Source organism: Gigantopelta aegis, chromosome 4, assembly GCF_016097555.1.
Source record: "Gigantopelta aegis isolate Gae_Host chromosome 4, Gae_host_genome, whole genome shotgun sequence".
NCBI lineage: Eukaryota > Metazoa > Mollusca > Gastropoda > Neomphalida > Peltospiridae > Gigantopelta > Gigantopelta aegis.
The window spans coordinates 112,434,547-112,460,249 of NC_054702.1; the positions used below are offsets into that span (position 1 = coordinate 112,434,547).

Consider the following 25,703-nt stretch of genomic DNA (forward strand, 5'->3'; position numbering starts at 1 on the left):
CTAACCTGTAGTGAGCCACCACTAAACTGTAGTGAGCCACCACTAAACTGTAGTGAGCAACCAATAAACTGTAGTGAGCCACCACTAAACTGTAGTGAGCAATCACTAACCTGTAGTGAGCCACCACTAAACTGTAGTGAGCCACCACTAAACTGTAGTGAGCCACCACTAACCTGTAGTGAGCAACCAATAAACTGTAGTGAGCCACCACTAAACTGTAGTGAGCCACCACTAACTAAACTGTAGTGAGCCACCACTAACCTGTAGTGAGCCACCACTAACCTGTAGTGAGCAATCACTAACCTGTAGTGAGCCACCACTAACCTGTAGTGAGCAATCACTAGCCTGTAGTGAGCCACCACTAACCTGTAGTGAGCCACCACTAACCTGTAGTGAGCCACCACTAACTAAACTGTAGTGAGCCACCACTAACCTGTAGTGAGCCACCACTAACCTGTAGTGAGCAATCACTAACCTGTAGTGAGCCACCACTAACCTGTAGTGAGCAATCACTAGCCTGTAGTGAGCCACCACTAACCTGTAGTGAGCCACCACTAAACTGTAGTGAGCAATCACTAACCTGTAGTGAGCCACCACTAAATTGTAGTGAGCAATCACTAACCTGTAGTGAGCCACCACTAAACTGTAGTGAGCCACCACTAACCTGTAGTGAGCAATCACTAACCTGTAGTGAGCCACCACTAAACTGTAGTGAGCAATCACTAACCTGTAGTGAGCAATCACTAACCTGTAGTGAGCCACCACTAAACTGTAGTGAGCCACCACTAAACTGTAGTGAGCAATCACTAACCTGTAGTGAGCCACCACTAACCTGTAGTGAGCCACCACTAACCTGTAGTGAGCCACCACTAACCTGTAGTGAGCCACCACTAACCTGTATTCATCAACCACTAACCTGTAGTGAGCCACCACTAAACTGTAGTGAGCAATCACTAACCTGTAGTGAGCCACCACTAAACTGTAGTGAGCAATCACTAACCTGTAGTGAGCAATCACTAACCTGTAGTGAGCCACCACTAACCTGTAGTGAGCCACCACTAACCTGTAGTGAGCAATCACTAACCTGTAGTGAGCCACCACTAACCTGTAGTGAGCCACCACTAACCTGTAGTGAGCAATCACTAGCCTGTAGTGAGCCACCACTAACCTGTAGTGAGCCACCACTAACCTGTAGTGAGCCACCACTAAACTGTAGTGAGCAATCACTAACCTGTAGTGAGCCACCACTAAACTGTAGTGAGCAATCACTAACCTGTAGTGAGCCACCACTAACCTGTAGTGAGCCACCACTAACCTGTAGTGAGCCACCACTAACCTGTATTCATCAACCACTAACCTGTAGTGAGCCACCACTAACCTGTATTCATCAACCACTAACCTGTAGTGAGCCACCACTAAACTGTAGTGAGCAATCACTAACCTGTAGTGAGCCACCACTAACCTGTAGTGAGCCACCACTAAACTGTAGTGAGCCACCACTAACCTGTAGTGAACAACCACTAACCTGTATTAAGCAACCCTTCTCTTAACAAGCCATATTTCTAGTTTTCCATCATCTAGAGTACAAACTTGCCTATATTATATTATATCTGCAGTATACATGTACGTATATTCATTGCTAAGGTGGCTGCGTAACATGTTTGATTGTATATACAATAACAAGCCACAAGATTTCAAACTTTAAGGGAAACTTTTTCAGTTCTATGCCCTGTCTAGTTCAATGGAACCCATGAGAAACTTCTTTTGGGGTAATCATTGTAAAGGATGGATTGTGTTATATGTTAATGGGTAACAGACTTTAGGTTCCATGATTTTGCCAGTAAGCTACTGACACACAACTGGAAACAATCGTTCCCGTGAAATGCTGTGGCTTGAATGAACAATAAGCAACATACAAAAGAAATGGTATTAATTAGGTGATAACACGGAGTACGTTTAGTACTTGATGGAAGGGTTGGTGGTTATGGCAATATCTATCATACTGGCAACTACTGTATGTGCACTAAACAACACTTTTAATAAATCAGATTCAGTCTGTTGTAACGGCCTGTATTCACGAAGTGGCATGTTTCCTAATGAACTATGGCTTGGAAATAGTGCATCATAATGTGCTGAACAGAAGAATTATAGTGCAGACTATGTAAATCACATACTGTAAACTGGAGACAAATGCTTGTACATAAACGTTGAGTGATTCATGCTCAACATTAAGTCGCAAAATTTATATGCACACATTATGTTCATAAAGAAAGATTGAAGATATGCCTTGCAGATACCAACAGTTGTTCATGAATATTGCATGTCACGATCATACACCAAGATGTGTTGTGATGAGAAAACCATGTCGCAATATTAATCCAGTTTACTATATATTTTACTGATGGTCATTGTAAGAGTTCTAATTAATGTATATTTCATCTCAACCTGATTTATGTGCTTATATCCAATTAAGGTTAAAGCATGCTGTCCTGGGTAAACACCTCGACTAACTGGGATGTCCGTCTAGGACGCTAGGATAGTGTTTATACAGGGAACATTTTATTCAGTATCGTGTCACTATAAAACCTTTAGAGATTACTTTGCCACTCTAAAATGTTAAATAGTTGCTACTAAATTTTGAACAGTTGCTAATAAATAAAAAAAGTTTTTAAAGTTCCCCTGAGTTAGTTATTAGTAAGATACAAGTTAGTGTAGTGGTTTGAGTGAGAGCTAGTAGCGGGATGCGAACCCAGTACCTACCAACCTTTAGTCTGATAGATAAAACCAATAGCTCGTCAAGGTATATATACAACTGCAATTTAACTGATGTCGGTAAACTACAATTTATTAACACTGTTCTTTTCAATATGCATATTTAATGACAATTTTACAGTTTCATTTACTCAGAGAAAACATGCTTCTTTTTTTTCTTATTCCAATTGTGTTAAATGATAAATGCAGCTGTCTGCATTGCAGGTCAAGAAAAGAAAGCTATTATCAACAGATCAATATGGGAAACAATATCCTTCTGACTTAATTTGAGATCTGGCATCACAAACAATCAATATGAGCACACGGATACCTTCCACCACCACCTCTTGCGGGGGGGGGGGGGGGGCCTTCTGTAAAATTAATTAGGTCTCCACAGCTACTTTGCATACTGATGAGACTCCCTGCTCGTAAAGCTGTACTTGTAATCAACGTAGCAGCACAGTGTTTAAGATTGCACAGCGACATCCCCGTTCTTGTGTCAATGCTTTTATCATTGCAGAAACAAAGTGATCATAAAACACTACTCAACTCTCATATATCACGTGAGAAAAGTTACAACTGACAAACCAGCATGCATAATGCAGAAAGACTAACATAAAAACAAAAATGTCGACTTAGAGTCTGTCACCATCCTCCTAAAAAAAATGTTTGGTTTTTTTTTGTAAATAATTTCAGTTTAGTTTTATGTAAGAAGAAAAGTAAATGTTTTGGAAATACCCCAAAATTACTATTTTTGTGTGCAATTTAGAAAACAATTGGCTCAGGAATAAATAATTTGTAGTAAATGCCATAGTATGAAAAAAGAGTATTCCAATGAATGAATGAATGAATAAATGAATGTTTCACAACACCCAGCACGAAAAATACATCAGCTACTGGGTGTCAAACTATGGTAAATGCATCAATATTGTGATGAAAAACATCAATATAACAATTCAAAAGTTTAATAAAAACACAGTTAAGAACTGTGCGAAAATTACAAATATCACAGATAGGTAATATTAAAGGTTAGAATAAAAGTCAGTATCACGTACAAATTGTAATATACTGTTCGATTATTCTGAAGTTTGTGACCGGTTGTATCAAACAGAGCATTTCCTATTGTTCTAGGTGTAGATTATTTTTCAAGAATCAACACCTGTGAAACAATGCAATTTGAACTTTTTATGCATTCAAGTCAGGGATTCGAACCCACTTCTGATAGAACTTATATACTGTAAACAAGTACAAAGCTTTAGCCTCGTCAAATAAAAAAAGAAAAAGAAAAAAGGTTTGTTTTGTTTAATGACACCACTAGAGCACATTGATTTATTAATCATCGGCTGTTGGATATCAAACATTTGGTAATTTTGACATATAGTCTTAGAGAGGAAACCTGCTACATTTTTCCATCAGTAGCAAGGGATCTTTTATATGCACCATCCCACAAACAGGATAGCACATACCAGGCCTTTGATATACCAGTCGTGGTACACTAGCTGTGACGAGAAATAGCCCAATGGGCCCATCAATGGGGATCGATCCCAGACCGAATGCGCATCAAGCGAGTGCTTTACCACTGTAATTTAAGCCTTATAAACCTGAGACTGTCGGAAACTAAATCAGACATCAGAGATTACATGTTTAGCACGTGTGTCACGCTTAATGCCGGCCAGCCATTGCTGAGGATTTCCTCACCGAATTGGTCAGGTTAGGATCCTACTCTAAAGATTATGCATCACCCTATCCCTCCCACTCCCGCTGAAAAATCAAAGTAATATATTAACTGCCCCTACCCCCATTGACGTTTTGTTATTCAAATTTATTCCAGTTTGTACACAATTAGCTGAAAAAGATGCATTTTCATATTCATATATGAATACTCAATACAGTACTGCATAAAACAATTTTGGATAAAGCATTTGCAATATGGCTAATAAAAATTCCATTTGGCTAATATTTTGGCTACAGGTATTTTTTATCCAGGGTGAGCCCTGAAGTTTTGAAAATATTCTTTGCCATTTTAACCAATATTTTCATTAAAAAAGATAAAATAGAAGTTAATTTAGCAATCACGTAATTTGTTTTTGATGATTAATGGATTAAGTTGGAGAATGCACTTGGAAGTGTAGATTCATGAAAAATAATTAACTTGTCCCTACAGGCTTGTGAATTATGTTTCATGAATCTACACCTCCTTGTACATGTACATTCTCCATTACCAAAAAACTTGTAACTTATATACTGTAGCTAAACTTAAAGATATAGGGCCAAATTTATAAAACTGTTTTTGACTTACATGCGTGTAACTACATACATTTAAAATGCTGAAACACCTGTTTAAGGAAAACAGGCTTTGTAATTTAGTCCATTATTATTTAGGCCTTTGCAAAGACACAACTGTTTGTTTTTTAAACTGAGTAACAGTGTGGTCATACTAATAGTCAGCTTGCTGTATAAAAACCTGCCAGTCTAACAGTACTCCACTGAAGATAATACATTTTAACATCCCCTAGCGACTGACATACTAGCTAGTGTTACAAACAGATCAAAACTGAATATATAAGCATCTCATAAACAATTCATGAACAGTCTTTTGTACAGGCAGCATTGTACATTGTCTATAGGGTGCACACCACAAAATGAAATTCCATACATGACAAATAACGTTTTTGACCAACATATACTATATTTGAACAATTATATAGGGTGCATAACACCAAATCAAGCCCCATACACAACAAAATAACATTGATCATTTTGAATATACCAAAATGTGTCTTTGGCTAAGCTAGTTTCAAATACATATTGCCAACCTAACAGTTGCATCCTATATAACTTAATTTAAACCAAAATAGTACCTGGTGCACTGATAGCAGTTCCAATCAATTACAGCAATTTAGTAGCCAAATGAAAGATTCTGTGATGAGTCCTGTCACAAACCTGAATACATGTACAAGTACAGGTACCTGACCTGCTATAGGCATGACAGTGTTCAATACTCCATTTAAAATTGAGGAAGTTACATAATATCAAATATCAAAGTATAAGCCAGGCCAAGACCGTAACACTGACTAGTACTGTGTGTAGATGTATATCTCATTAGGAAGAGTATATATTATTGATCCTAACCTACCACCACGTGGTCCTATTAAAGCAAAACAAATGTGAAAAAGACATGATTACATGTATCACAGGCTTGGTTTTTGTTGTTTAATCAGTCCATCCATCTGTCTGTCTGCCTGCCTCTTAGAGATCAGCAGGGGCGAGGGGGGGGCAGGGGTGGGGGGGGGGGGTCCCCACAGGGCATTGCCCACCAACACTGCAAATGTGTGTATGTGTGTGTGTGTGGGTGGGTAGGGGATGGAGTGTTGCCCTCTCCCAGATGGAAGGTGATCAAAATATTGATTTTAATTACTTTTGTTTTCTCTGACCAATTCTCTGGAAACTTCACAAAAATAAAGCTTATAGTTCTTTATTATAACTTCACAAAAATGTAGCTTATAGTTCTTTATTATAAGAACATTGTTTTAGCACAACCATATAAAGCAACAATGACTAAGTCTCATTATGGCAATCTATGTGGGACAATGGTTATCAAAACCCCCCAAAATATTAGTTGTATTTTCTGCTACCAGTTGGCAGTAAACACTGATTTGTTTGAGCAGTCAGAACACCCTTAGGACTCTGCTTTGTGCAGTGGTCTTAATTTCATCTGATCATGCTGTCCCAGATGGCAGAGTTATCTCTCATTCTCGAGAAAATATTTTTCAAATGTTTCTTTATATTCATGATCGATCCAGTTAACAAGAACCTCTGACAACTCACGGGTGAGACAGATAACCTAATATTCAACGTGCACAAATGACAAATACACTAATATTCAATGTGCACAAATGACACAATTATTTTTTAAAAGCCCGTTAATGTGAACTGGTATCACCTCATAGTGCTGAGATTCCTCTTCGTCTGAGAATGCACTACTGGACAAGTAAAGTTCATTAAATATTTCAGTTATATCACTTGGTGTTTGTCATTTACAAATTTAGCTGCAACCAAGTTGACCCCCTACAAATATCCTAAATGAACGAGTAGCAAACAAGACCAACACATACACACTCACACGCATGCACAGACACTCACTAACGCACAGACACTCACACACACAAACACACACTCATACTTACACACTCACACAAACACACTCACACACACGTCTTTAGATTTTTGTCTTTAGATTTTAATTTTTTTTTATATGTGCCCTCACATTTAATAACAGGCCTCCCAAGTTTTCACCATCTACTGATGCCTATGTGACTGTCTGTCTCACTAGAGAAATTTACTGTGACATATTCTGTGCAAATCCACATATGTACTTATTAATATGCAAGGAACATTTTGTTTTAAATATTTGACAGACAGTTTATGATCAATAAAAAATTAAGTAGCAATTACTATTTGACATTTTAGAATTGTATAGCAATCCATAAAATTTGAGATACAGAGAGAAAAATGTTCACTGATATGCACTCACAATTTCCACAGAGAGAGAGAGAGAGAGAGAGAGAGAGAGAGAGACACACACACACACACACACAGTTACCTAGTGAACCATAGTACACCAAGGTCTGTATTTCATATACAATGTACACATGAATATTCTGCTTGATTTGGTTTATATCTTATCACAAAACATCAGCCATTTGATATTCAGCTATTCAAACATTATGTACACTTACCCAGATACAAAACGTAACCTTCAAATAAATGCTTAGACAGAGAGAGAGAGAGAGAGAGAGAGAGAGAGAGAGAGAGAGAGAGAGAGAGAGAGAGAGAGAGAGAGAGAGAGAGAGAGAGAGAGAGAGAGAGAGAGAGACACACACACACACACACACACAGTTACCTAGTGAACCATAGTACACCAAGGTCTGTATTTCATATACAATGTACACATGAATATTCTGCTTGATTTGGTTTATATCTTATCACAAAACATCAGCCATTTGATATTCAGCTATTCAAACATTATGTACACTTACCCAGATACAAAACGTAACCTTCAAATAAATGCTTAGACAGAGAGAGAGAGAGAGAGAGAGAGAGAGAGGAGAGAGAGAGAGAGAGAGAGAGAGAGAGACACACACACACACAGTTACCTAGTGAACCATAGTACACCAAGGTCTGTATTTCATATACAATGTACACATGAATATTCTGCTTGATTTGGTTTATATCTTATCACAAAACATCAGCCATTTGATATTCAGCTATTCAAACATTATGTACACTTACCCAGATACAAAACGTAACCTTCAAATAAATGCTTAGACAGAGAGAGAGAGAGAGAGAGAGAGAGAGAGAGAGAGAGAGAGAGAGAGAGAGACACACACACACAGTTACCTAGTGAACCATAGTACACCAAGGTCTGTATTTCATATACAATGTACACATGAATATTCTGCTTGATTTGGTTTATATCTTATCACAAAACATCAGCCATTTGATATTCAGCTATTCAAACATTATGTACACTTACCCAGATACAAAACGTAACCTTCAAATAAATGCTTAGACAGAGAGAGAGAGAAAGAGAGAGAGAGAGAGAGAGAGAGAGAGAGAGAGAGAGAGAGAGAGAGAGAGAGAGAGAGAGAGAGAGAGAGAGAGAGAGAGAGAGAGAGAGAGAGAAAATCAGCTATTACCAACAAGACTAAACCTGAAAAACAACACTAGTAAGCTCTTTTATTAGCACTTTCCCATTTATAAGCATGTTGATGTACCAGCATTGGAAACATTGACAAGGTGGGATCTGGCAGTCGGAAGAATGCTTGCCCGAGGTGCTTTGGTTGCAGGATCAAATCACCTCAGTGGACCAATTTTCTGACTGGGTGTTTTTCCTGTCCCAACCAGTGTTCCATGACTGATTTATGAATGGCCATGGTATGTGCTGTCCTGTCTGTGGGAAAGTGCATATAAAAGATCCCTTGTTGTTAACTAATAAATGTTACTAGTTTCCTCTAAGACTACATATCTGTATTACCAAATGTTTGACATCCAATAGCCGATGATTAATAAATAAATATGCTCTCGTGATGTCATTAAACAATAAAAAAAATTAACTTGCTCAAACCAAACACATCATCTTATGGGCTGATCAGTAGGATTGTAAACATTATTATTATTTGTAATATACTGAATACAAAAGAAAAAGAATAACAAACTTGCTGAATAACTGAATGATGGAAATGTTTAGGAGCAGACGACAACCAGTTCTTGTTAAGACAGGCCAGAACCAACCAGAGGTCGATGTAGCAAGACAGTAATTTGTTATTTAGACACTTGTTAATTATGTTACTGTTTAGTGACCTGTTGTTTTTGTGACCAGGAACTTGAAAATCTTCAAGTAGTTCTGGTGTCTTTTTAGAGAGTCCAATTTTGGCTGTACATGTATGGCTAACTGTATGGATGTTCTCAATGCATGGATGCATCTATATTTTTATTATCAAACACTCCTTGTTTATTTGTTGTTTTGGCATCACCGCATGTTGTTTACACTAAGTGTGTATTTTTGTGCCTGTGGATGTATGACAAATTGTATTCTGTGTTATTGAAAAACAAGGAACAATAACAGATTTTAGCATGTTGCTGTATTCTAGTGCTATAGTGTAAGCACACATTAAGCTTAGTTATGTAATTGTTACCTCATCACAAATGGGGAAAAAGAAAGTTTGTTTCACTTAATGACACCACTCAAGCACACTGATTGGCTATTGGATGCCAAACATTTGGTAATTTTTACATATATACTTAGAGAGGAAACTTGCCACTTTTTTCCACTGGTAGCAAAGGATTTTTTATATTCTGCACCAATCCACAGACCGTATAGCACATACCACTGCCTTTGATATAGGGTCATATACCAGTTGTGGTGCACTAGCTAGAATGAAAAAATAGCTGAATGAGCCCACCAACAAGGATTGATCCCAGGCCGACAGCGCATCAAGTTAGTGTTTTACCACTGTGCTACGTCCTGCCCACCACAAATGGGAAATATCTGGTTACTTTATGACTGCTAGATCATAAAATAAATTCACTATTAGGCATTAAATGACACAGTACTTACAAGTTCTTGTTTAAACTATCCAGTTTGGAAATCCATGGGTTTCTGATTGTGGCTCAAAATGAATCTAATTCAAAATGAAACAGCAAATGCCTCAGGAACTTACAGGTAGGTCAGTGACATTAATTGTAATATGGTGAAATCATTTAACTTTATTCCAAGGTTAGGAATTGTCAAACAAACTGTTTGTCATGCCCATGCTATTATTTCCGTAATGGTATTCATAAAATATTGAATACCTCTTTCTTTCCCTGGAACCAGGCAACCATGTATGTATATTTACATTATTAAATATGTATACATGTATAGGTATTCAAAAAACATGTTAGAAAATTTATTTGTTCTCCTTATCACCTAATACAATTATGTTACATGTACATACATATAACAAGAAAACTGTCCGATATAAAATCTTTGTGAATACTAAAAGACTAAACACTGACCTGTGACTGTTGGATCTGAATGGGGAAATGACTGGCGTGAAAGACTAACCATTAACGAGCTGATTAGCTTGTATATACCTGTAGAGGTTTTTTTTATTAGCTAATCACAGAATGTGCTCCACCGAGTTCGGAGCGACATGCTGGCAGGGAGCCAAGTGATTCAAAGACCTCACCTAGACATTTTTACCTCGACACAACGGACAGGGACAACCACCATTGAGTGGCTTGCCTAGTAACTAGTGGAGTCATTGATCAGTACTTACCAAATATACGTCTGACCTGCTAGCCTAATTGCACCTGTATTACAGTCAGTAGGTTTTTCTGTGTATAAGTGACGTGGGGTCTGGCTCAGTGGGTAGAGTGCTCGCCTCATATGCTTTGCTCGTACGATCAAACACTGTCAACAGATCCAGATTTTTTCCCCCCTGATTCCAACTGAATTATCAAAGGCCATGGTATGTGCTGCCCTGTCTGTAGTAGAGTGTATATAAAAGACCCCTTCCTACTAATGGAAAAATGGTAATGGGTTTCCTCTAAGACTACATTGTGTACATGTGAGAAATATAAAATGTTTGCCATCCAGTAGTCGATCATTAATAAATCATATGGTGTTGTTAGTGTAAGTGTAACTTAGATTATTGGAAACCATTTAAGATAGTATCCTATTAATACCATATAAATTCAGCAAAAAATTACTCTTCTTGAACCAGACTCAGAGGAATAATAGGAAGTTTGACACCTTGATTTATTAATCATTGGCTATTGGATGTCAAACATATGGTAATTTTAACAGTCACAGAGAGGAAACCCGCTACATTTTTCCATTAGTAGCAAGGGATCTTTTATATGCACCATCCCACAGATAGGATAGCACATACCACGGTCTTTGAAATACAAGACATGATGCACTGGCTGGAACAAGAAATAGCCCAATGGGCCCACCGGTGGGGATCGATCCCAAACTGACCGCACATCAAACGAGTGCTTTACCACTGGGCTACGTCCTGCCCCGGCAATAATAGGAAGTGAGAGTGCTAGTTTCCTTAAATGTCAAGATCTGATGATGTAAATGTGCTAGCTGTACACACTGGCGGATATAGCTCAGTGGTCGAGCGCGCGTCTGAGGTGGTGTTGCAGTGATCACCCTTGGACCAAGAGCCTTGGAAGACATGTCAGGTTCTTTCCAACCCCAACCAGTGTGCTACAACTGTTAGTTTTACATCAAAGACTGTCAAAGTCACCTCTCCCACTCGTAAAATTCACCAAATGTGATGCAAATTTTTAAAATAATTGGGGAATTCTATTTTAATATGGCAAAATAATTTCAATCAATGACAATATTTTATTGAAAATAAATGTGATTTTCTGCAAAAAAAATTTCAAAGTTAAATAATTAGATTTTTTTTTTTTTTTTACCGTAGCTATCCCTGCTCGTGGTATGCGCTGTCCTTTCTGTATATATAAAAATGTACATAACCAATCCTTTGCTATTTGTTAGAAGCAGCCTATATGGCTGCAACAGATTTCTGCTCTTACTATCTATTTATAGATATGTTGCATTAAATATTTACAAACAATTTATACAAAACCCCACTTGCTGCCACCACAGAAGCTACTCATGTCACCAATTAGCGTAGACTTAATGACACATATTACTGGTACCACAGATGATGCAATATCCAGGGCTATAAATCTGATACTCGCTATTTACAAATTTTAAAAACAATAGGCTTTTATTTTAATTTGGTGAAAAATATTTATGTAATAATTGTTCATTTGTTGTAAAATAGTTACATGTTTTGCATATTTGAGATGATTTTAAGATCACCCAGAGCAAGCCCTGAATATAAGTTGTATAGCAGTGTTCCCAGGGGGTTACCCTCAACTCGTACAGACTGGCTGCTGCTGGCATAGCTATACCATCATACAAAGAGTATAATGTTAAAGGATTGCATCTGTGTTTCCCATCTAGTATGAGTAACGACTCCGGTATTAGATGATCAACACTGCAGACATAGCTCAACAGGTAGAGTAATATACACACTTAACACCAAGTACAGTCAAACTTGTTGAATCAGCCACCTGTATCAATCACTCCCTGTGTTCAGCAGTGATGTGTGTTAAAAAAAAACCCTGTTAATTACTCACATGTTAATTACTTATAATGTCACATATTAATCAGCCACATATATTAATGAGTGACATGTGTTAATCAGTCACATGTTAATTTCTCACATGTATGTTAATTAGTCACATGTGTTAATCAATCACGTTAATCAGTCACATGTTAATTAGACATGTGTTAATCATGAGTTACATGTTAATCAGACACATGTTAATCAAGCACAGTTAATTAGTCACATATATGTTAATCAGTTACATGTTAAGTAGACATATGTTAATCATGAACCACATGTTACTTAGTCACCTGTGTTACTTAGTCACATGTGTTATTTAGTAACCCATGTTACTTAATCACTTGTTTTAAACAGTCACCTATGGCTAGAGCTGGGCGGTATACCGTATATACCGTTCGGTATCGGTATTATGTCAATACCGATTTACCGTACCGAGCAAATTTCAAAATACCGAAATTTCGGTATTGAAAAATGGGGTGGTATAAATCAGACGAGAGCCTTGTGTATGGAATTTAATTGTATTTAGATGAAATTAGCGGGTGAGCCATAACACAGGCATGCATTTAAAGCCGAGTATACCAAAAATAGCGCTCGATATCGGTATCATGTCAATACCGAATACCGTACCGATACCGAGGTAAATCACCCCTAAAATACCGATATCGATACCGAACCTCAAATTTCAATACCGCCCAGCTCTACCTATGGCTTGAAGTTGACGGAATTGGCAGACAAAGCCCCCGAAAATAAACAACATACTGACAATCAACTTTACAAGTATCTTGTGCTTTTTGTCTTCAGCAGTATTTAAAATATGTATATCAAGAACTTATGATGTTTAGAAGTGATAATATAAATCTTATGTTTTTATTCCCATTTGTCTCAAATTTTGCACATTGCCGTTAAAACGTTACACTATGAGTCTAATTTTGAGACTAATTTCTAGAACTGTTTCAGTGTCTAGCATTTGATTCCATCTTGAAATCTGAGAAGCAAACTCTGCTTCCCACATCACAAAATGAATTGTGAACCTTGTTACATATAACCATGTGTTTAGCAGTCAATTGTGTTAAGCAATCACCTATTTTAAACAGTTACTTATGTTACACAACCACCTGTTAAGCAGGTACCTATGTTAATTAAGCAACTTCCTATGTTAAGCAGTTACCTGTTAAGCAGTCACCTATGTTCAGCAGTCACCTGTGTTAAGCAGTTATATGTATGTTAAAAAATTGTTGATGAGTAGAGGCCATCTGTATTAAGCAAATATTTTTTTTTAAAAGCAACCACCGGTGTAATCGCCGTGGTCAGTTTTATGAAAAATAATAGAAACTTAATATTATAAAAAAAACAATGTGGCACACAGTGTTCCTGCATGTTTGTTTTCTAATTCCACAAAAGTCAGCAGACCGGTATGTATACTTAATCTTCAGTTATAAAGGCAAGACCCTGATGTGATACATTAACTACAAAGGGTGGATTCAGTAGAACATTGAATCAAAATTAAGCAATAATGTGCATTACATATCACTGGATATGCAATATGTGAATGATATGATATTACTATAATTCTGCAGGACAAAAGATCATACATATGTGTGAATGAAAAATTAAAATACTCAGCTGTAATATTAAAGACCATATTATATTTACACAAATTGTAATTGTAATAAGTGTACAATGAGATAGACCAAGACTCACATTCACTGTACAATTTATGAAAGATCATTAACAAGCAACTTAATGCTGATAAAATCTACTTTTAGTCTATTCCATTAAATATGTAAGAATTACTTCCCTTTTACCTGGAAAGACTAAATCTTTTTAGCTGGGAATAAATGGCAGCCCGGTGCATTGTGGCAATCACATGTCAAAAACCAGTAGCCAGAGACTGCTGAATATTTCTAGCTGTCACAAGAGATGGTTAATCCATTCACCTGTTAAGTGTACAGTTGATTCAATTGGTTAACTGATCTGCTACTGTGAACCACAGATTGAAATTGTAAAATATGATTTTAGAAAAAAAGATGTATATTCATCATTGTTAGGAAACCTTTAATACACTAGCTGATTACTACTAATGAAAAGTAATTAAGAGGCCAGGAGAAATATATATTAAATAAACAAAATTTTGAAAAGCAAAACACAAAACAACACCAACAATGCAAATGATATTAGCAATATAACAAAATATAAAACTGAATAAAAATAATATACTCAATAATTATCAAAAGTCATCCACAAAATACACTACATCATGAACACTCTTGAAGAAATTATAAAAAACTGAAACAGCTGAGGGTGTGTGTGTGTGAAGAAAAATTTAAAATCTTTGTTACTTTATTAGGGATATGAATAATGATCTACCATTTTTCCAGGTCTGGGAAATGTCATTTGTAAATTCAATGACTGACCAGGATTTCCATAGCAACCGTATTATCCTAGACCAGGGCTAGCTCTCACACTTGCCAAATTCGCCAATTGAAATTTAAAAAAAAGAACTAACAAATTATTTTATTTTAGCGAAATATTTTTTTTTATATAATAATTAATATTTTGTTAGAAAATAATAGGGGTTTTGAAATTAAACAATACTGGTAATTTGGTGAAATTTTCTGCTCACCCAGAGGTAGCCCTGCTGGACAGAACATGTGTGAGAAGAACCATCCACTGAAGGACTCGAGCCAGAATCTATTACATGTAGCTTGTGATTGATGATTAGTAAAACAGGAAGTGAAGACACATACCTTGTAGATGAAACTCTATACATTGTCAGATCTATCAGTGATCACTGCACAAATTATCACATGCCAGACTTGAAACAGCTGCCTGAATAAACCTGACAGAAAAAAAGCATAGCATAATTAATATTGTAGTATAATGATTTTCAATTTTAGATCTTATTATACTATCAATGGAAAGAAGATTATAAAATACAATGTGATGACAATGATTGAACCAATGACACATGCACACATACTTCTTTTTCTTTCTTCCATTACGACTAAAATATATAACAGTTTAACTAAATTTCACAAGCCCACCAAACTAAACCACAAGCCCAATTTGTTTTACCAATTATACCTTGAGAAAACCCAAACCCTGGTTGCTAAAAAATAATTAAGTAACCAATGAATTAGGCCTACCTAATTCTAAAACACTTGAACTATGGTTCTATGTTACATTGGTGGTTCAAATGTATTTAAAAACATAAACTGATTTTCACTTCCATTGCTGATATATGGTACTTTAAATTTTTGAGTGTAATTGTTCACCACGTAAGCATTTGATGTTGTTCGTAGTGTCTTCATCAGTTCATGGTTCACAAGTTATGAAATAATACAAATTGTGTATTAAGTCAAAGCATTAGAGCTGGAACGTAACTAGCTGTATTTATTTAATAATATATTATTTATTTAATTTTTTGTACCTTTAAAAACAAAAAAGGTTGAACAATATTTTATGCACACATTTACACATGTACTTTTATGATAGTTTAAATAACAAGGTTATCTCAATGTACTAATTTCTTTATAATATTTTAAAATTTTAAATGGAGTAAGCTAAATTATTAAAGTAAATTATATTGCTTTATTCTACTTCTACTTTTTCTAGCAGAAATCTTTTTAATTAAAATTATCTAAACAAAATTTTATTGGTCCCAAGAAGTATTAGTAAAATAATTTGCCTGATTTATAGTTATATTTAGAATGTTTTATTTGTGTTGATATTTAAGTTTAATAGAGAATCTGAAACCAGACTGTTCACCGTTTACCCATGATTACTTAATATCTTATACAATTTATCATAAATGTAACAAAAATATGTCGATCGAAATCACACACCGGTACACCAATATTATGAATATATTAATATTTAAATATTTGATACCCACTTATATATCCTTAGGACTTTCCTTACCTTGTCCCAACGGTTTAAAAACCTTTCCCCAAATAATTATAGCATTAAATATTGCTTTAAACGCACGTAAAATACTGATTTGATTTTTCAGCACTGATTTATGCAATCTCAAATATCAAAACAAAAGGGAGACTACTACACGTTTAATTTGAGCGTAGGTCAAAATACTACCCATGTCCGATTGCTACCGGAAGTGTTATCGTCATACTTTCTAGACCCAGCACTGACGTTATCCATGTAAAAATTATTGCTGATCAGTTTAGCCGCAATGTGGAGATAGTTCTGTTTCATGCATGCAGAAAACTTTATCGGTCTCTAATGTTAGGGAAAGGCCAGCGTAACCTTACATTTTACGTGAACGGCCCTATACAATTTGAATATACGTTTAAACATGCAGTAAAATGGCAATTGTGTATGTGTGTGTGTAAGAGAGAGAGAGAGAGAGAGAGAGAGAGAGAGAGAGAGAGAGAGAGAGAGAGAGAGAGAGAGAGAGAGAGAGAGAGAGAGAGAGAGAGAGAGAGAGAGAGAGAGAGAGAGAGGAATTAAGACTGAGACTAAGGTTAACATTTGCGTGCCTTAGACTTTAAAATTGATTTTTTCTTTTTTACATGATCTCCACATAAAATGAGAATTTAAGAGTGTATAAAATGCCAGATTTTGCGTTGAAAGAAAGTTTGTTTTGTTTAAAGTCACGGCGACAATGTTTAACGTAGGTAGTTATAACTAGAATTGAAATGCGTATATAGATATGCACTTTCACAAATCTTTGTGAATAAGGGTGTGTGTGTGTGTGTGTGGGGGGGGGGGGGGGGTCCCCCAAGCATTACGTTATATTTTGGGGATTGTATGGTCTAGCGTTACGCACTCATTCTCAATAAACCAGTACATTTCAGTGACAAAATTGTGGTAAAACAAGTGTTCTAAATCAGAAAATGAAGGAAGGAAAGAAATGTTTTATTTAACGACGAACTCAACACATTTTATTTACGGTTATATGGCGTCAGACATATGGTTAAGGACCACACAGATATTGACAGAGGAAACCCGCTGTCGCCACTTCATGGGCTACTCTTTCCGATTAGCAGCAAGTTTTTTTTTTATATGCACCATCCAACAGACAGGATGACACATACCACGGCCTTTGATATACCAGTCATGGTGCACTGGCTGGAACGAGAAATAGCCCGAAATCAGAAAATGATGATTGTTATATAATTTACAGCATATGAGGAATATAAATCTAGTTGGGTTTTAACATCATCAAAGCACTTTTCACTCGAGATATTGTTGAAAATGACTACCCCTTCGTGTGTTTTAGTGCATATGAAATGTTCGTTACTCTAAAAACAAATTGTGTAATAAACTAAAAAATATAAGTACATTTGTTATGAAACCTGTTAAGAAGTCGAACTGAATATACTAGAACACAGTTGTAACATATAGAATGATTTTGCATGAAACCCCCTCAGCGATTCACACTTTTTAGTGAAGATGAACGTACAAGACATATCGTAAAATTTGTTCAGAAAAGAAACACCATACTATTTTAATTTGTAATACAAAAATAATCAGTAATATGGATTACTACTTCTAATCTGTGGACACATTATTATAACTGAAAGCAGCTGCAATAATATAAATAATGTGTTGATATTTTTTTCAATTTAGGTCCTCCACCTGTTAAATGTAACGGATCTTTCATAGTATCATATCAACACCTATTTATATATTTCAACTAACTTTGGGCAAATTTAAATTGTACACACAGCTATAACTGATAAAAACAAACTGTAAAATATCGAGTTATATTGAAAGCTACACTAACATATACATTAGTGGCACATTTCATCCATGTTTCTGTGGAGTTATTGAAAAGGTTCAAATTAGTGTTATTATAAATAATGACCCCAAAAATATTTAAATTACCAATATTTTCTTTAAAATATTTCTTCGAACCAGTCGCTTTAACAAACTGCTAAAATGGCAATTCGAAAAGAATATCTACATATTTGACCATATAATGACCATTAAAACATGAAACAATATATTAACAATCAATTTTCAATCATACTTGAAACTCTGAGGTAATGTAAACAAACATCTTTCCTCACTTAAATGTTTACATGTACCATAGTTTGACACCCAATAGCCGATGTGTTTAATCTTGCTGGGGTGTCATTAAACATTCATTCATTCATTCATTCAAACATCTTTCCATTTTAGTAGTGTGTTTTTAATTGTTCTCCATTTAGTTGGACCATAATTTGTTCTACTCTCCTTGCTTGGAGCTTACGTCAAGGATGATGTATAAAAATGCAACTGGTTGCAAATTACGTAATTTTCTCCCCTGGGTCAAACCGCTGGCCTTGCCAGGGGTAGGACTCAGGGGGACATGCCTGAACCCTAGTGGATATTGGCATGTAAAACAAGTTTCTGAGTTGTGAATTACGTAACTGTCGAACTGCTATATTGGAAAAATGGAGCATAAAAATCTATATAATATCTATGAAATGAACAATTGTAACTAAGCCTGTTACATCATTTAGTATTATAAAAAGTGGATGAAACTTAACAGTAGCGACGATAACGAATCTTTCAAAACCGGTGACATTCGGAGGTGTGTAAGGAAAGTGGACGATTTCTAGGTTTTAAAACCGAGTGATGATAGATCGTGGGAACCCTAGCATTGAATATCTGATGAATTATTTTAATTTCCGAGCCTTATAATTTTTTTTTTTAAGCTAAAGGCACATCAAATGCACCTGTTTATTGAGGATGAGTGACCGGACCGTTACGGGGTGGGGGTGGGGGTGGGGTGGGTATGTGTGTCTACTTTTGACCCCCCCCCCCCAAAAAAAAGTGTTACGTGATATTTCAACAGCCCCTAATGACACCACTGGAGCACATTGAATAATTAATCATCGGCTATTGGATGTCAAACATTTACAAATTCTGACTCGTAGTCATCAGAGGAAACCCGCTACATTTTTCCTAATGCAGCAAGGGATTTTTTATGCACTTTCCCACAGACAGAAAAGCACCTTCCACGGTCTTTTTCCAGTTGTGGTGCACTGGTTGGAACGAAAAAACCCAAATCAATTGAATGGATCCACCGAGGTAAGCACCTCAAGCGACTGAGCTAAATCCCGCCCCTGATGATAGTGTGAAGAATTGAATCCAGATATTAAGAGTTTCATAATCATGGTTCTGTGCCGTTCTGTCCTATGTAGAGCAGCTAGTGATCTCAGGTACTGTACACAGGGCCCACATGCCCCAACCTGAAGCGGATATGGGCACCTCAGTGAGTTATGTAAGTATAAGTACGGTCAGGCATGGTGGACCCCCTTTAAAATACATGACCAGGAAACTCTTGTTTTAACACACACACACACACACACACACACACACACACTCGCACGCACGCACGCACACACACACACACACACACACACACACACACACACACACACACACACACACACACAAACATATCAAATTCAAGTACACTTAACCTATAATATCCACGAAAACACTAGAGACAAAAATCAAACCTATTAGAACACAGTCTCAAAATTGTATTATCACTGTGTAGATTGCGATCCTTTTTCATCATAACCAGTGATCCACGACTGGTATATCAAAGTGCATATAAAAGACCCCTGAATATGTTTTGGTAGTAGGTATGGCGGCAACGGGTTTCCGCTCATATTATCGTTGTGGATTCTAACCATATTATGCTGGTTATTGTGTGCGCGCGCGCACATGCAAATGTTAAAAATAATACTTGTAAATGTAGTAATCCCCTCCCAATAAACCCTCCCCCTACAACATCAAACAAACAAAGAAACAAACAGACCCCCAAAAACAAAACAAACAAACGAAAACAATAAAATAAAGGTCAAGTTATTCGCAGCATGCAAAGATGAAATAATATGTATCGATATCCATGCCTAATACAGAATGAACTATCTCCCTAATTCATTAAGGACAATTTTGCACATGGGCAACATTTTATATGAACACACGGAGGTGACATATCCTGTTTAGTATTACACTGTAATTTACAGGTATGTTGTAGTCTTATTTTATTTCTTCTTTAGTGTATTTACAATGCTACATATTTTAAATCCATTTTGTTTGTTTTCTTACGAGATTTATTGTACAGCAAAATTTAATTTGAGCTTAATGTTTTTTGTACTATATTATTATTAGTTTAAAATCTTTATTTTATACTAAAAAGGTCTCACTACACACAAACTGGCATTAAAAGTAATAAAACTCATTTTAAAGTTAAATTTTATTTTGTTTAACGACACCACTAGAGCAGATCGATCAATTAATTATCGGCTATTGGATGTCAAATGACTTGTAGTCATCAGAGGAAATCCACTACATTTTCCTAATGCAGCAAGGGATCTTTTATATGCACTTTCCCACAGACAGGAAAGTACATACCATGGCCTTTGTCCAGTTGTGGTGATCTGGTTGGAATGAGAGACATGTTAACTGAGCTTTAGATCCATGGTGCAAGTAAAATGGATCATTGGTCATGTCTTTTTATAGTCACTCTTAGTTACACTTAGCAAGTTAAAGCTTATTATCTAAACCTATACAGTGCTGTCCGGTGTATCGGCGCACCTAAGCTTTCAAGGACCATTTTCTATGTGAACATTGTAAAATATTTAATAAAATGCGTCTCTCACCAATGAAGAAGTGCATAATCTGAAATATACTACAAACTGTTTTATGTCTGTAGTAAATAAACATTTTAAAATGGTGCATAAATATAGGCACGCCCTTGTATCCAAAACAATTTGCATGTCCGGTGATTCGGCGCAGTAGATGTAGATCATTGACCCAGCTATTTATAAACCGCCCATGACCTCACTTTTAGCCCATAAACGCTACACTATTGTCCCAGAATTATTTTAGTACTTTTTTGTTTTGTCTTGTTAAAAATATTACTATGAAAATGAACGATCACATATGACCCATCTCATGATCAGTTTCGGAATTGTTTTCTTGAGTGGCACAGTACTGCAGATGCATACATGTTCATTGTCATGCATGGCTAAGATGCCTACATGGATTTTATTTTTCTCGGGTAGATTGTGCACACACGTGGATCTTATTTCGCTTTTATTTTTTATAACAATGTGACAATTGTGAACTGGAATGACTGACATTTAAGGTGTAAAATTTTCATTTTGTTTGCATTTGCCTGTGTTTTCTTTTGCGGTTTAAATTAAAAAAAAATAACCGAACAAAAATAATTACATTTATACTGCTTACTATAATTTTTAAAATGCGGAAAAAGTGTTTTTAAACTGGTTTTAACATTCTTAATTAATATCAATAAGGATGACCTACTTCGCGTTTATAAACACGAAAACAGGTGAACGATTTATTTTGAAATTGTTATATAATTATTGATAATTCTAAAAAAAATTTTTAATTGCACCCTTAACAATAAATATGTTGATACTTGATTAACCATTGAAAAAGGAATTGAACTTTAATTCGTTAAAAACTCCGACAACATGACAACTTCCTAAGCATACTCAAGCAAAATACCAAGTGCGCCGAATCACCGGATGCGCTGATACACCGGACACGGTTGTAATATAGTCCGTCCCATCATCCTACAAAAATGTTGGTTTTTTTGTAAATAATTTTAGTTTGGTTTGACGTAAGAAGAAAAGTAAAAGTTTTTTTTAAGAAATAACAAAATATACTGTATTTTTGTCCAATTTAGAAAACAATCGGCCCAGAAACTTGTATTAAATTCCATAGTATGAAAAAAGGCATTTCATGTGAGAAAGACTATAATTATAAGGGTTATAATACATGTATAAGTGAATTAAAGTTTAATTATTTTAAACCTTTCCTTTTTAGAAACTATGAATTAAGAAGTTCAGAGAACCAGTTGAAGACAGCAATCAGTGTTTCTATAAACAGATTTATACACAAATTACTGAGTGTGTTATTTTGAGTAATATTTACCTTCTCAATCATATATAGAGGTTATTACCAGAGTGTTTTTCGGTATCGTCAATATTATATCTTAGGAATAAAAATTGTATTATGCAAGCCTCTTGCGATCATAATACATTGTTTTTATTCCTAATATATGATATTGGCGATACCGAAACACACGAGGGTAATAATCTCTTTATCATATAAGCTCAAGCTTAATACAACATGTTTTTGTAAACTGTACACACAACTTTAATTTCAGTTCGCCATTACTAGATATTCAAATGACGTAAGAATATGTGGCGCGGTGTCGAATGACATCATTTTGGATGTCCTTACATCAAAATAAACTAGTGCGTATCATTTTTTGTTTTCTGAACGCTGGACAGCTTTCAGTGTATAATTGCTTTTGAACTGTTTTTATTTGATGACTATGAATGCATATGTCAATCATGGAGTGTCACCCTAGTGTGTTTGCTTAAATGTCAATAAACCTAGTGCCGTGACCTCGATTAATTTACATCTAATTTGCAAAGTTATTAAATTCTTAAAGTATGTGATCTGAAAAATATCACATACTTTGATTGCACTGAACGTGATACATCAGTACACTAATACTGAGCATCCCTAAACTACGTAGTATTACATGTTTGAATATAGTTTTGTTTTTTTCAGGATGTTTGCTGTGACCAGGGTTATGTGACTGATGAGAGTGTTGTGATGGCTAATGTTTTTCATGTTGAGTTTGGCATCAACGATACACCGTTAACACGAGCCCTAGAACACGGGAACTACACCACTGCTGAACGTGTCATTGTTGAGTGCACAAACCCCTCTTACCTTGATGAAGGTACATAGAATCAATCAGTCTGTCACTCTGTCTCTGTCTGTCAGTCAATATGTCTGTCTGTCTTAATGACACTCCACTAAACAAATAAAACAATAAAGGTATTTATTTGACCGTATCTGTAATAAAGGGTACAGATGAAACATACTTGAAAATGATTTTGGGGGGCATATCTTGGTAGCTAGACTGGTTTAAAAGAGTACGATGTTCCAGTATTTCGTCTGAAAGATATATACATATATTTGATGACTGGAATCTCAAGCATGTAATAATAATGGGAGTTGTCTCTGGTTTTAAAAGAATCACAGTGTAAAGATGTTTATGTTAGTATTTGGGTAGTTAAAATGTTCTCAAACAGGGAATGTTTTGTTGAGTTGACCTATCATGCTGCAATTCGCTATGCACGTTCCAAATTTAAAACATTTAAGAGTAGTTGGTAATCAATTTTTAATTGACTAGAAATATGGCTAATCAAGATTTTAAAACAAAATGTTCCCTGTCAAACTATTGTTTCATCACTTAAATAACATAAAACCACCAACAGAAACATTTTGAATTTTATGTAATGAATGCTTACCTGTTGATAACATTTCTAAGAAATAGTAGGTGCCAAATTGCATTTGGAATTTCACATGACATCATTTCAATCAACATTTTCTGTGAATACCGCTAAGCTAGTTTCCACTGTTTTCATTGTCAATGCAAATGACAGCTGGTATTGTTTAACTGGTGTGAGCTAAAGTTATAGTAAATTCAGTGAAAACACTCGAATTGTTTTGTTTGCAGTGTGATGTTTAAAAGTTACATTTGCCAGACGCACTGATAAAAATACACATTTTAGTGTCTACCTGTCCCAACGCAGTAATATGAAGCATTATATTCGTAATTTACAGGGTTATAAATTTTGTATTGGAAGTCTTTATTTGAAACAAAATATAAAACAAAACACTTATTGTACCAAATTTAATCTGGTCTTATATTTCACCTACTAATCAAAGTGTATTGTTGTCAGTGTTTAATATTTAGTTTTTATTGTGTTTAACTTGTTTGCCTTCAGGCTGCTACCAGAGGACACCTTTGTTCATCTGTCTGTGTGGAGTTGATGAGGAAGAAGAACGAGTCACAACAAGAAACTTCTTCTTAGCCAGAATTATCATCGAGCATGGAGCCAACGTTAACTACAGAGTACCACAGGTATCATTTCACAATGTGGAGCCAAATAATAGTTTGTTATAGCCACATAAAATACACCAAAGAAAGTCTTTTTAAACTTAGGATATACTTCTTTTCACTGATTGATAAACAATTCATGTTAAAATTTATTTAGCCTACAAAGGATTTAAAATTGATATGTAGTCATCAAATGAACCTTTTGGTAAATTTATTAAAAAAATTATTCATTGTTGGATTTTGTAATGGGACTATATGGTGTGTTTGTATGTGAAATATGTGTTTTATAATGCAGATTATTAAATCTGAATATATAAACTCATGAAGTACCATATTTGTAGAGGTAAAGATGTGATTGCGTAATGCAGACTATTTAGATCTGAATATATTGGTCTCATGAAGTCTAGTGATATGTGTTATTTATATTGCAGACTCTGTTTGGATCTGAATATATTGGACCTGGGAAGACATGTCTGGAGCTTCTGGTGGACTTCTACAATGATCTGACCCATGATGGGGACCACTACAACATAAAGACTTGGTAAGTTTAATGATCTGACAAATGACGGGGACCACTACAACATAAAGACATGGTAAGTTGCATGATCTGACAAATGACGGGGACCACTACAACATAAAGACTTGGTAAGTTTAATGATCTGACAAATGACGGGGACCACTACAACATAAAGACTTGGTAAGTTTAATGATCTGACAAATGACGGGGACCACTACAACATAAAGACATGGTAAGTTGCATGATCTGACAAATGACAGGGACCACTACAACATAAGTACATGGTAAGGTGCATGATGGGACCACTACAACATGACATGGTAAGGGATGACTACAACAACATAAGTACATGGTAAGGTGCATGATCTGACAAATGACGGGGACCACTACAACATAAGTACATGGTAAGGTGCATGATCTGACAAATGACGGGGACCACTACAACATAAGTACATGGTAAGGTGCATGATCTGACAAATGACGGGGACCACTACAACATAAATACATGGTAAGTTTAATGATCTGACCCATGATGAGGACCACTACAACATAAATACATGGTAAGTTTAATGATCTGACCCATGATGAGGACCACTACAAGATAAAGACATGGTAAGTTTAATGATCTGACAAATGACGGGGACCACTACAACATAAAGACATGGTAAGTTTAATGATCTGACACATGATGAGGACCACTCCAACATAAAGACATGATAAGTTTAATGATCTGACACATGATGAGGACCACTACAACATAAAGACATGGTAAGTTTAATGATCTGACACATGATGAGGACCACTACAACATAAATACATGGTA

The 25,703-nt window shown here is 35.8% G+C and overlaps 2 protein-coding genes across 8 annotated transcripts in view; one reads left to right on the top strand and one right to left on the bottom strand.

The window, feature by feature from the left end:
- LOC121371806 (dual specificity protein phosphatase 14-like) overlaps positions 1-16,500 on the bottom strand; it is a 28,882-nt gene extending 12,382 nt beyond the window's left edge. The window contains exons 1-2 of one of the 3 annotated variants that reach the window (XM_041497968.1): positions 16,371-16,500; positions 15,197-15,288 (exon numbers count right to left, since the gene is read on the bottom strand). In XM_041497968.1, the coding sequence (XP_041353902.1) occupies positions 15,197-15,219 (23 nt within the window). In that variant the 5' untranslated portion in view covers positions 15,220-15,288; positions 16,371-16,500. Of the gene's footprint in view, positions 1-9,871; positions 10,001-10,311; positions 10,407-15,196; positions 15,289-16,370 lie in introns of those variants that run through there. The other 2 variants (XM_041497971.1, XM_041497974.1) reach the window with 2 other exon arrangements.
- Positions 1-25,703, top strand: part of LOC121371803 — a 46,663-nt gene that overhangs the window by 667 nt on the left and 20,293 nt on the right. For 3 of the 5 annotated variants that reach the window (XM_041497959.1, XM_041497962.1, XM_041497964.1), the window contains exons 2-4: positions 23,022-23,196; positions 24,251-24,387; positions 24,795-24,904. In XM_041497959.1, the coding sequence (XP_041353893.1) occupies positions 23,067-23,196; positions 24,251-24,387; positions 24,795-24,904 (377 nt within the window). In that variant the 5' untranslated portion in view covers positions 23,022-23,066. Of the gene's footprint in view, positions 1-20,414; positions 20,438-22,270; positions 22,349-23,021; positions 23,197-24,250; positions 24,388-24,794; positions 24,905-25,703 lie in introns of those variants that run through there. The other 2 variants (XM_041497960.1, XM_041497961.1) reach the window with 2 other exon arrangements.